The sequence below is a fragment of the Pantherophis guttatus genome, chromosome 1, assembly GCF_059756535.1.
Source record: "Pantherophis guttatus breed Tessera chromosome 1, ASM5975653v1, whole genome shotgun sequence".
NCBI lineage: Eukaryota > Metazoa > Chordata > Lepidosauria > Squamata > Colubridae > Pantherophis > Pantherophis guttatus.
The window spans coordinates 177667046-177679278 of NC_142063.1; the positions used below are offsets into that span (position 1 = coordinate 177667046).

Here is a 12233-nt window from a genome sequence, read left to right on the forward strand (position 1 = left end):
ATACCATCGACCATGGTATCCTACTGCAACGCCTCAAGGGGTTAGGGGTGGGAGGCACTGTTTTACGGTGGTTCTCATCCTACCTCATGGGGCGTTCGCAAGCAGTGTTGGCGGGGGGACAGAGGTTGGCCCCGAGGCCCCTTACGTGCAGGGTGCCCCAGGGGTCAGTCCTCTCTCCCCTTTTGTTCAACATCTATATGAAGCCGCTGGGGGAGATCATCCGTGGTTTTGGGGTGGGGTGTCATCAGTATGGTGATGATACCCAACTTTTTTTATCCACCCCGAATCAGCCCAGCGATGCCCTCGATGTGATGTCCCAGTGCCTGGAAGCGGTGCGGCTCTGGATGGGGAGGAACAGGCTTCGGCTCAACCCTGCCAAGATGGAGTGGCTGTGGGTACCAGCATCTCGGTTCCATGGGGATGCTCCACCACTGGTTATAGGGGGTGAGGTGTTGCCCCCTGTTGACAGGGCGCGCAACTTAGGCATCCTCCTGGATTCACGGTTGTCTCTGGAAGATCATGTTACGACCGTGATCAGGGGGGCATTTGCCCAGATTCATCTGGTGCGCCGATTGCGCCCCTACCTGGACCGAGATGGTCACTCATGCGCTGGTCACCTCCCGGATTGACTACTGCAACGCTCTCTACATGGGGCTGCCCCTGAAGACCACTCGGAGGCTTCAGCTGGTGCAGAATGCAGCCGCACGGGTAGTGATGGGAGTGTCCCAATGCTCTCATGTTACACCCCTCCTGCGCGACCTGCATTGGTTACCGGTTGCCCTCCGGGTGAGATTCAAGGTGCTGATGATTACCTATAAAGCCCTACATGGCTTAGGACCGGGGTATTTGGCGGACCTTCTGCGGCCAGCAACAGCTCCCCATTGCCCGGTGTGTTCCCACAGAGAGGGCCTACTTGGGGTGCTGTCGGCCAAACAGTGTCGGCTGGCGACCCCTAGGGAGCGGGCCTTCTCTGTGGGCACACCTACCCTCTGGAATCAGCTCCCCCTGGAGCTCCGGATGGCCCTGACCTTTGCTCTTTCCACCACGAACTAAAAACGTGGCTATTTCGCCTGGCCGGCCTGGACTGATGGGGGTTTTAAAATGGATTTTAATTGATTTTAGGGATTTTATGTGTAACTTTTAACCCGGAGTTTTTGTTTTATTTTTCTGTTTTATTGTTGTGAGCCGCCCTGAGTCCTCTCGGAGAAAGGGCGGCATATAAATCTAAACAAACAAACAAACAAATAAATAAATGAAGCATATTTCCTAGTACAACCACAAGCACATTAAGGATCTGGGTCAGCTTGAAATTTCAGAAGGTTAGAATGATCTAAGTGCTGCAGCATCAGTGGTTTGTGTAGGTAGAGTTCCTATCTATGCTGTGTCTTATGTTCATCCTTTGATACTTGAATGTGACAAATCTTGCTCTGAATATCTAAGTTATGATACGAAGATGTGATAGAATGCAATAACTTTATTATATCATCTTGGTTCACTTATCCACAAAGCTTGTTTGGTAATTTTGTACCATTTCCCCCCTTAGAGCAAAAATTGCTCTTATACACTTTACTTCTTGCTCAATTGGACAGCAAAGTAAGAGTTGTCACAAAAGAAATATTTTACCAACCTGCTTTTTATATGCTGTAATGAACCCAAGCACTGGAAATGTCCATTTACCATGATAGCCAGGCGTGTGCAGAGAGCCTCACATTCTTCCATGCTGAAAACCAAAAGGTATTGCATTTTCAATTCAATTTCAACTAGAATGCCTGAACACATCTTGTTCTTTGCAATTTTTTCAAAAAATACCCAATTTATATATCAATAAATAACCAGCAAGATGGGACTGAAAAGTATGCAGGATAGGTGTACAATTCAGTTATAATCAGAAACATTATTTTCTCCTGGAGAAGAAAGTAGAAATTACATTCCACAAGGTTTGGAAGAAGTATTGGAATTGCTTGATAGGCTAATCAAATATTAAGAGGAAAATTATCTCAGGATGAAAATATCAGAAATAGGTAGATGTTTACCTATAGGAGTTTTCTATTAATTTAATAGCAATTACTCAAAATTAGTGCTCTTTCTACTCAATAATGGAACCTATTGTCAACCATCCCACTGCATTAAACAGCAAAAGAAACTCCCAGGACATTTTTTTCTCCAACAGTATAAAAGCCATTATGGGTACAGAAGTAGAAAAGCCAGGTGTGACATTTTCACATGCAAACAGCATAGGAATTTTTTTTCTTTCCCCTGCCCCCTGGACCTCCCTTTGTCCATTGTCCACCAATTGGTTGCACTTGCTTTATTTTGGAAACAGCTTGTCTATCTTGGACGTTCCCAGGCAATGACCTTGGGGTTTGTGTCTGTCTCACGCTTCCAGGTGGCACACTTGCATTCCAGAGGTCCCTCCCAAACCTCACTTACATTTCAATGCCTTCCCTCCCCCATCACATTACTGTTGTCTGTTTGCGAGTAGGGATGTGTAGCGAGTCAATCATGACACCTATTTTTCAAGGTAAGTTCCCCTGCCAGATGTGTTTAAGTACAGCCTAAGTAGCTCTCTGTCTGGGATCAATTTGGATTCTTGCATAAATCGGGAGTTTGACTCAACTAAATGGTCCATTCTCTCTGATTCTAATCTCATGCTCCAACTGTTTTTTTCAACTTGTCACATTTGGTTTATCCCACTCCTGCAGGGTAGATTCCACTAAGGGCAAGGGTCCTATACATCTATATTGCACTTGGCCAAACAATGAATCTGCTGTGCACCAGTTGTATGGACCTAAGAATGGAGTTGAATTTATAGATTTTAAAGAAAAGAACAGTCTTCCCATCTTCTATTGTGATGAAGATCAATTAGCTAGATCAGATAATGAATTATTTCTGTCCAAAGGCATCAAATAACTAAAAATATGCAACTTCACGATAAAGTTCATTTAAAGACAATAGGGGCTATTCATTAATTAATCTACCACATATGTTCAATCATGGTTTTTTCTTGCCTTTTTTTAAACATGCAATTTTATAAAGACTGTTTCTTTGTGTCTTCTGAAGATCCATAGGATTCATTGGATTTCAAAGTTGGAAGGGGACATTAAAGTTGCTGAGTTCAATTTATTTAGTAGAGACATTCACTCAGAAGAACTGCAGAGTGGGGCAGTCAAGTCTTCCTCCACTCCAGCCTAGCCTTTTGCTTATCCCAGAGAGAAACCTCTTTAAAGCATTTGAGGTCAAGGACTCGAGCCGATTCAATGTTCCATGATCCCAAGTGTGCAGAGGCCTATCAAAGTTCTCTGAGTTAGACTTGCCATTACAGTTGTAAGGCGATTGCTAGATTTTAAAGAAGCTGAACTAAATTCCTCAAACACATTGCCTTCTTTGAACTTTTGCATGATAATCTTGCTTGATTTCCACTTGGAAATGAAGACAGCTGAAGACATTCCTTTCCAGATTTTATTACTTTCTCCACTTTGGCTGCAGTACTCAATGAGTAGTTCTTAATGGTATTTTATTTATTTATTTATTTTATTTATTTTTATTTTATATTGGATTTCTATACCGCCCTTCTCCCTGAGGACTCAGGGCGGTGTACAGCCAGATTAAAAAACATGCAGAACAAATATTAAAAACAATTAAAAGATATATAAATTTGGCCCAATTAAAACTCATTTACCAATTAAAAACGTTTAAAACATTTAAAAAACAGTTAAAAATTTCATCTTAAGCCAGCCCGGCTTGTTTAAATAAATGGGTTTTAAGGGCGCGACGGAAGGCACTGAGGTCTTGGATTCTCCTTATCTCTGGGGGGAGCTGATTCCAGAGGGTAGGTGCCCCCACAGAGAAGGCTCTCCCCCTGGGGGTCACCAGCCTACATTGTCTGGCTGATGGCACCCCGAGGAGGCCCTCTCTGTGGGAGCGCACGGGTCGATGGGAGGTCGTTGGTAGCAGCAGGCGGTCTCGAAGATAGCTAGGCCCTATGCCATGGAGCGCTTTAAAGGTGATAACCAACACCTTGAAGCGCACCCGGAAGACAACTGGGAGCCAGTGCAGCTCGCGCAGGAGTGGTGTTACATGGGAGCGCCATGCTGCTCCCGTCACTACCCGCGCTGCTGCGTTCTGGACCAGCTGGAGCCTCCGGGTGCTCCTCAAGGGGAGCCCCATGTAGAGAGCGTTGCAATAGTCAAGGCGAGAGGTGACGAGGGCGTGAGTGACTGTGCACAGGGAATCCCGATCAAGAAAGGGCCGCAACTGGCGAATCAGGCGAACCTGACAAAAGGTCCCCCTGGTTACAGCCGTCAGATGTTCCTCCAAGGACAGCTGCATATCCAGGAGGACTCCCAGATTGTGAGCCCTCTCTGTGGGGGCCAATGACTCGCCCCCAATAGTCAGTGATGGAGTCAACTGACTATATCGGGATGCCGGGAGCCACAGCCACTCAGTCTTGGAAGGGTTGAGCTTGAGCCTGTTCCTCCCCATCCAGACCCGTACAGCCTCCAGGCACTGGGACATCACTTCAAGGGCATCGTTGGGGTGGCCTGGGGTGGAGATGTACAGCTGGGTGTCATCAGCGTACTGGTGGTATCTCACCCCAAAGCCACGGATGATCTCACCCAGCGGCTTCACATAAATGTTGAACAGAAGGGGCGAGAGGACCGATCCCTGCGGCACTCCACAAATGAGAGGCCTCGAGGTCGACCTCTGCCCCCCTGCCAACACAAACTGCGACCGGTCGGAGAGAAAGGAGGAGAACCACCGCAACACGGTGCCGCCCACCCCCAACTCTTCCAGCTGGTGGAGCATGATACCATGGTCGATGGTATCAAAAGCCGCTGAGAGGTCTAACAGGACCAGAACAGAGGAACAACCCCTGTCCCGAGCCCTCCAGAGATCATCAACCAACGCGACCAATGCCGTTTCTGTGCTGTGCCCAGACCTGAAACCCGACTGGAACGGATCTAGATAAGATGTTTCCTCCAGGAATTGCGGAAACTGTCGTGCGACCACACTCTCAACAACCTTCGCCATAAAGCGAAGGTTGGAGACAGGACGATAGTTGGCCAATATTGCCGGATCCAGGGACGGCTTCTTGAGGAGAGGCCTCACCACCGCCTCTTTCAAGGCGGTGGGGAAGTAACCCTCACTCAACGAAGCGTTGATAACACCCTGGAGCCAGCCTCGTGTAACCTCCCGGGAAGCCAGTACCAGCCAGGAGGGACACGGGTCCAGTAAACATGTGGCCGCACTAAGTCTCCCCAAAATCCTGTCCACATCATCAGGAGTCACAGCATCAAACTCCTCCCAGATAACATTCTCAAGACTATTCCTCGTCACCCTGCCCTGATCTACCCAGTCAGAGTCCAAATCCCCCCGGATCTGGGCGATTTTGTCATACAGGTATTGTCCGAAATCCTCCGCCCTGCCTTCTAAGGGATCCTCCCGCACTCCCGGATGGAGCAGGGCGCGGGTCACCCTAAACAGGGCGGCCGGACGATTCCCTGATGACGCAATAGAGGCGGAAAAGTAGTTAGACTTTGCCGTCTCTATCGCCACTAGGTAGGCCTTAATATGCGACCTTACCAGTGTTCGATCAGATTCAGCGAGACTGGCCCTCCAACCGCTCTCCAGGCGTCTTTTCCGGCGCTTCATTTCCCTCAGCTCCTCAGTAAACCAAGGAGCCGCACGGGATCGGCATCGGGTCAGAGGCCGCAAAGGCACAACTCGGTCCAAGGCCCCACCAGCCGCCCGATCCCAGGCGGCTACCAGGTCCTCGGCCGAGTCATGTGCTAGATCCTCAGGAAATGGCCCAAGCTCCGTCTGGAACCTATCAGGATCCATCAGGCGCCTGGGGCGGATCCATCTAATTGGATCCGCCTCCCTGCGGCGAGGGGTCGCGGTTCGAAGATCTAGGCGAAGGAGTGAGTGGTCAGACCATGACAAGGGTTCCATGTCTATATCCCCTATAACAAGACCACTCAACCACTGGCCAGAGACAAAAATCAGATCCAGAGTGTGACCTCCCCTGTGAGTAGGGCCATGAACTAACTGGGTCAGGTCCATGGCCGTCATGGAAGCCATGAACTCCCGAGCCACCTCAGACGTTTCACCGACGGATGGCAAGTTGAAATCACCCATGACTAAAAGCCTGGGTGTATCTACTGCCACCGTGGCTATCACGTCGAGTAGCTCAGGTAGGGCTGTTGCCACGCGGCAGGGAGCCAGGTACGTAAGCAACAAGCCCATCTGAACCCCACGGCCCCACCTCACAAGGAGGGACTCACATCCGGCTATCTGAGGCACAGTGGTCTCCCTCGGACCCAGATCCTCGTTAATAATAACCGCCACCCCCCCGCCCCTCCCCTGAGCCCTCTACTGGCATCTCTACTACATCTGTACGGAGGAAAGTAAGCAGTTGGGTACCACAAGGATCCATCTTAGGCCCAGTACTCTTCAATATCTTCATAAATGACTTCAATAAGGGAATAGAAGGGGAACTCATCAAATCTGAGATGACACTAAGCTGGTAGAAATAGCCAATATCCCAAAAGACAAGCTCAGGATCCAAAAAGATCTTGACAAATTGAATAATGGGCCAACAACATCCATAAAATCCAAGATGGCGGCAACCAGGTAGAGTGTTGAGGCTCTTGCTCTGATGTCCACCACACACTACCAACCCACTGCATCCCTACCTTCGTGATCTGAATCTGAAACTGAATTGCTTGAAAATTGACAGTGATCGACACTGGCTCCGTGATTTGCTTCCCCAAATCACCAAGAAAGCTCCATGAGGATCCCCTGAAGCACAGTGAAGGCTCTGTGAGGTTTCCCCGAAGCACTTTGAATGCTCCGCATCGAGAAGGCTCTGTTAGAGGGATTCCTCAAAGCACCAGGAGAGGGATTCCCTGAAGCACAGTGAGAGGGATCTCCCAAAGCGCCGAGAAGGCTCAGTGAGAGAGATTCCCCGAAGTGCCTAGAAGGCTCTGTGAGGATTCCTCTCAGAGAAGGCTGATTTCCTGAAATGCAGCAAAGGCTCCGTGAGAGGGATTCTTCATGAGAGGGATTCCCTGTGAGAGAGATTCTCCGTGAGAGGGATTCCACAAAGCACCGAGAAAGCTCCGTGAGGATTCCCCCCAGAGAAGACTACGTGAGGATTCCCCCAAGAGAAGGCTATGTGAGGATTCAAAACGCCGTGATAGGGATTCCCCGAAGAGCCTGCTCATTTAAGAATGTGATCCTCCTTGATTCTCCTTAGCTCTGACTCCGTGAGGATTTTGATTACCTTAAAACGCTCCTCCAAACTTCCACATAAATTTAAACTACCACCGAAATTTCCTCCACCATTTTAAACTTGATTTGATTTGAATCTACCACCATTTTAAAAATCTTCCCACCGGAAGACTATAACACAACACAAAGGACAGCAACAAAAAATCACTCCACAAGGGACATTAGTGTTAATGTTTAGTTGATTAGGGTGACATTGTTTACTGACATTTTATTAACTGATTCATTACTGTGAATAGAGCATATATTACATCTATTAATTAGTTTTATTGATCATTGATTAGTTAGTTTTATTGATCAGTCACAAATCTACCATGCCAAGAAAAAACAACCAAACAACCAAACAAACAACCAAACAAAAAGATAGATATCTCTACTAATGGCTCAATTAAAAATAAAGACATCTCTACCAATGTCACAAATGACTCATACAAATGCTTTCTATGTACAGATCCCTCCAAGGAGAATGAGATTACCATAAAATGCTACATGTGCAATACATACGCCCATCAATCATGCTTGGGATATACCAAAGACATAATCCAATTTCTACAAAAATCCACAAATTTCATGTCCGATAAGATCAACACCATGGAAACACAACTATCATCCTTTAACAAGATAAAAACACATTTATTATCATCCCTTACCAACATTACCAACATAGAATCACGCTTAGTATCTCTTGAAAACAAAAATACAACACAGAAAAACGAACATCCAGTAAATCAAAATTCTATCCCAATTCAACAACCTCAACCACAACAGCAACAACAACCACAACAACAACAACTTCTACCACAACCAGCCACCTACCCAACAAATGACATTTCTTTACTCATCAAAGATGCCATTGAACGAGAACAAAAACATCACAATGCCATTTTATTTGGTCTTGATGGCACCAATAACTCTAATGATATTACAAAAATATGCGACTTCATCAGCAATTGTAAGACACCATCCATCTCCCCAGAAGAAATCACTGATGTTTCCCGAGATAGCCCTGAGTTTAAATACGGTGATGGCTCAGTGGCCCCATGTTTCTGCAGAGTAATTTGCAAAAATGAGACCAGCAAAAGGAAATTCATTCATATCATCAACTCAATTGCAAGAAACAACTCAAACTATAACAAACTTCGCTCAAGGCCAGACCTATCTACACTTCAAAGAATCCGCTCCCGTTAACTACATGCTGAACTCAAAATACGCCAAAACTGGGGAGAAACGGACTTATATATTGATTACCGTGCCGACTGTATTAAAAGTAAGAACAACGGTCGGCACCCCAATAACCACCACCCCAACAACCAACACTAGGCATGTACACCCCTAACTTCCTCAAAATCCACCGCCACAGACCTTAAATGCAAATTACTTAATTCACGAAGCCTCTTAAACAAAATACCAGAATTCTTCCTCCTACTAAATATGACTATTTTCGACATTATATTTGTATGTGAGACATCGCTGAATTCATCATTACCAGACTCACAGTAAGAGACCACAGTAAGAGACTATCACGTATTCCCAATCGTACCACAACTACTCACAACGATCTACTACATGTCGATTTCACAGAAGATGCCGTTGAAAAGCCACTACGCAACCTAAAACCATCTCTATCGATTGCCCCTGATGGATTATGTGCCTACTTCCTAAAGAAGCTCTCAACCACCATAGCAGAATCACTTAGCATAATCTACGAAATATCTTTCAGAACCAGCTCCTTAACTAATTTATGGTCACTAGCCACGGTCATCCCCATCTTCAAAAAGAGTGATCCCAGCCTAGTTGATAATTACAGACCAATCTCATTATGTTGTGTCACCTGCAAAGTCATGGAATCAATCATAAACCAATCCATTACCTTCTACTTAGAGACTAACAACCTACTCTTTAACAAGCAATTTGGCTTTAGAAAAAAATTGTCCTGCAATCTGCAACTATTACACTGCATAATCAAATGGACTTCAAAACTCGACCAGGGTAAATCAATAGATGCAATTTATATAGACTTCTATAAAGCCTTCATTTCAGTGGTACATGACAAGCTACTTCTAAAACTAAAATCTTATGGCATTTCCGGATTCTTGCATAAGTGCACAGCTGCATTCCTATCAAACAGGCAGCAAGTAGTCAAAATAGGGAACGCCTTATCCAACCCTGCACCTGTTAACAGCGGTGTCCCCCAAGGCAGAGTTTTAGGACCCAGACTCTTTATACTTTATATAAATGACCTTTGCGATTATATTATAAGCAACTGCGTTCTCTTTGCGGATGATGTAAAACTATTCAACACCACTGACAATGCTGCTACTCTACAAAAAGACCTCGACTATGTGTCAGAATGGTCAAACAATTGGCAACTCCAAATCTCAACCAACAAATGCTCTGTCTTACACATTAGCAAAGAAAATCAGAACACAAAATACAAGCTGGACAGATATGACCTAACAGACAACCCTTACACTGTCAAAAACCTTGGAGTAGTCATCTCAAATGATTTAACTGCCAGAGCTCACTGTAACAGCATTGCTAAAAAAGCATTAAGAGTTGTTAACCTAATCTTGCATAGTTTCTTCTCTGGTAATATTGTACTGCAAACTAGGGCATACAAAACTTTTGCCAGACCAATTCTTGAATACAGCTCATCTATCTGGAACCTGCACTGCATATCGGACATTAATACAATTGAACGAGTCCAGAGATATTTCACAAGAAGAGTCCTCCGCTCCTCAGCTTGCAACAAAATACCTTATGCCACCAGGCTCGAAATTTTGGGCTTAGACAATTTAGAACTTTGCTGTCTTCAGTCTGACCTAAGCATATTACATAAAATCATCTGCTACAATGTCCTACCAGCCAATGAATACTTAACCAAAACAATACAAGAATACACAATAGATACAAACTCATGCTAAACCGATCCAAACTAGACTGCAGAAAAAACGACTTCAATGCCTGGAATGCACTACCTGACTCTGGTTTCTTCCCCAAATCCCCAAAACTTTAACCTTAGACTGTCTACTGTAGACCTCACCCCATTCCTAAGAGGTCTGTAAGGGGCATGCATAAGCCCACCAGCGTGCCTACCATCCCTGTCCTAATGTTTTCTTTTATTCATATCCTTTTCATGTATTTATAATTATGTTTACACTTGTATCTGTCATAAAACACATGCTTGACAAAATAAATAAATAAAAATAAAATTCAGCTTAGGTGAAACCTGGCTCAAAAACAATAACTGTGAGAGGAACTGTGGAGTCATAGTGGACAATCACTTAAACATGAGTCAGCAATGCGTTGTAGCAGCCAAAAAAGCTAATACAATCCTTGGTTGTATAAACAGCGGCATAGAATCAAAATCATGTGATATATTAGTACTGCTTTATAAATCCTTAGTAAGACCATACCTGAAATACTACATCCAGTTTTGGCTACCACATTACAAAAAAGATACTGAGACTTTGGGAAAAGTGCAAAGAAGAGCAACTAAGATTATTAAGGGCCTGGAGACAAAAATGTATGAAGAACGGTTGCAGGAATTGGGTATGGCCAGTTTAGAGAAAAGGACTAGGGGGACATGATAGCAGTATTCCAGTATTTGAGGGACTGCCACAAAGAAAGGGTCAACTTATTTTCCAAAGCACCAGAAGGCAAGACAAGAAACAATGGAAGGAAACTAATCAAGGAGAGAAGCAATCTGGAATTAAGGAGAAACTTCCTAACAGTGAGAACAATTAATCAGTGAAACAGTTTGCCTTCAGAAGTTGTAGTGCTTCATTGCTGGAGGTTTTTAAGAAATGACTACACAGCCACCTATCTGAAATGGTACAGGGTCTCCTGTTTGAGCAGGGGGTTGGACTAGAAGATCTCCAAGGTTCCTTCCAGCTCTATTCTGATTGATTGATTGTTGGCTTAGTGTTCTTGCCATACTATACTTACAACAACACCTGGTGGATCCCCCCATTTCTTTACCTTTAGACTTGGAAGGACAATCATGCTGGGTCCCTGAATTAGTCATATAAATTTGGGTTCCACAGTCTGGAAGAACTGACTTAATCTGTTAGAGATTCAAAATCAGACAAGGGGGCAAGTCCTTAGAACTGTTCCCAAATCTAGGAGAACCATGGCTTCAGATGATCATTGAACAGACTTAGTTAGAGAACACTGGCAAGCAGCTCTTGATGGGAATCCATTATCTAGTTCAGGGGTGTCAAACTGGCGGCCCACGGGCCAGATGTGTCATGTGCAGGTCATGGCTACCCCAGCTCCGCGAAGGGAAAAAATGTCATGAAATGTCACATGATGGCAACATGACACAGCGAGTTTGACACTTGTGATCTAGTTGTTTAAACTGTGCAATATGTTGGATTACCCCAGGAAGTGGTGCATTGGAGTTTTTGCAACACAAATGCAGAACCAATCTGTGATTTATTAAATCAGCTGCTTCTGTTTCCACAATCACACAGCTGTTTTAGTGAGTCACAGATAGCTGCTGCATTCAGGCTGAACATTCCAAAGCTTGAAAAATTGTTGTAGACTTTGCATTTAAACTCCCCCATTGAGCTATCTCTTAATTGAACTTGTTCACTTCTCTTACTGCCTGAAAACTGGTTACCTAAATTCCTCTGCAACAGCAGAAAGCAGGAAGACTCATTCAGTTATCCCAAATGGGAAATCATCAGCAACACTTATGAGGATTGAGAAGGCACAATCAGAATATTAGTCATCTTCTGGCAAATTCAACTTTTGGAAGCTCACTTTTCTTATGACATAGCTTGTTAAAATGGTTTAGAAACATATTTATGTTGGCTTGGTTAATTTGATTAGATATGCTTTCATAATTGGGGTTTGGTTTTGCACGTTGTGAAATACTTATTACTGTTTTACTGTTATTATGTACTTCGATGGTAGAGAATGTAGTATGGAAACATTAT

At 44.7% G+C, this 12233-nt stretch overlaps 1 protein-coding gene across 1 annotated transcript in view; it reads right to left on the bottom strand.

The window, feature by feature from the left end:
- The window catches only part of ABCA12 (ATP binding cassette subfamily A member 12), a 344530-nt gene that overhangs the window by 10804 nt on the left and 321493 nt on the right, over window positions 1–12233 (bottom strand). The window contains exon 51 of the mRNA XM_034433493.3: window positions 1628–1720. Within this exon, the coding sequence (XP_034289384.2) occupies window positions 1628–1720 (93 nt within the window). The remainder of the gene's footprint in view (window positions 1–1627; window positions 1721–12233) is intronic.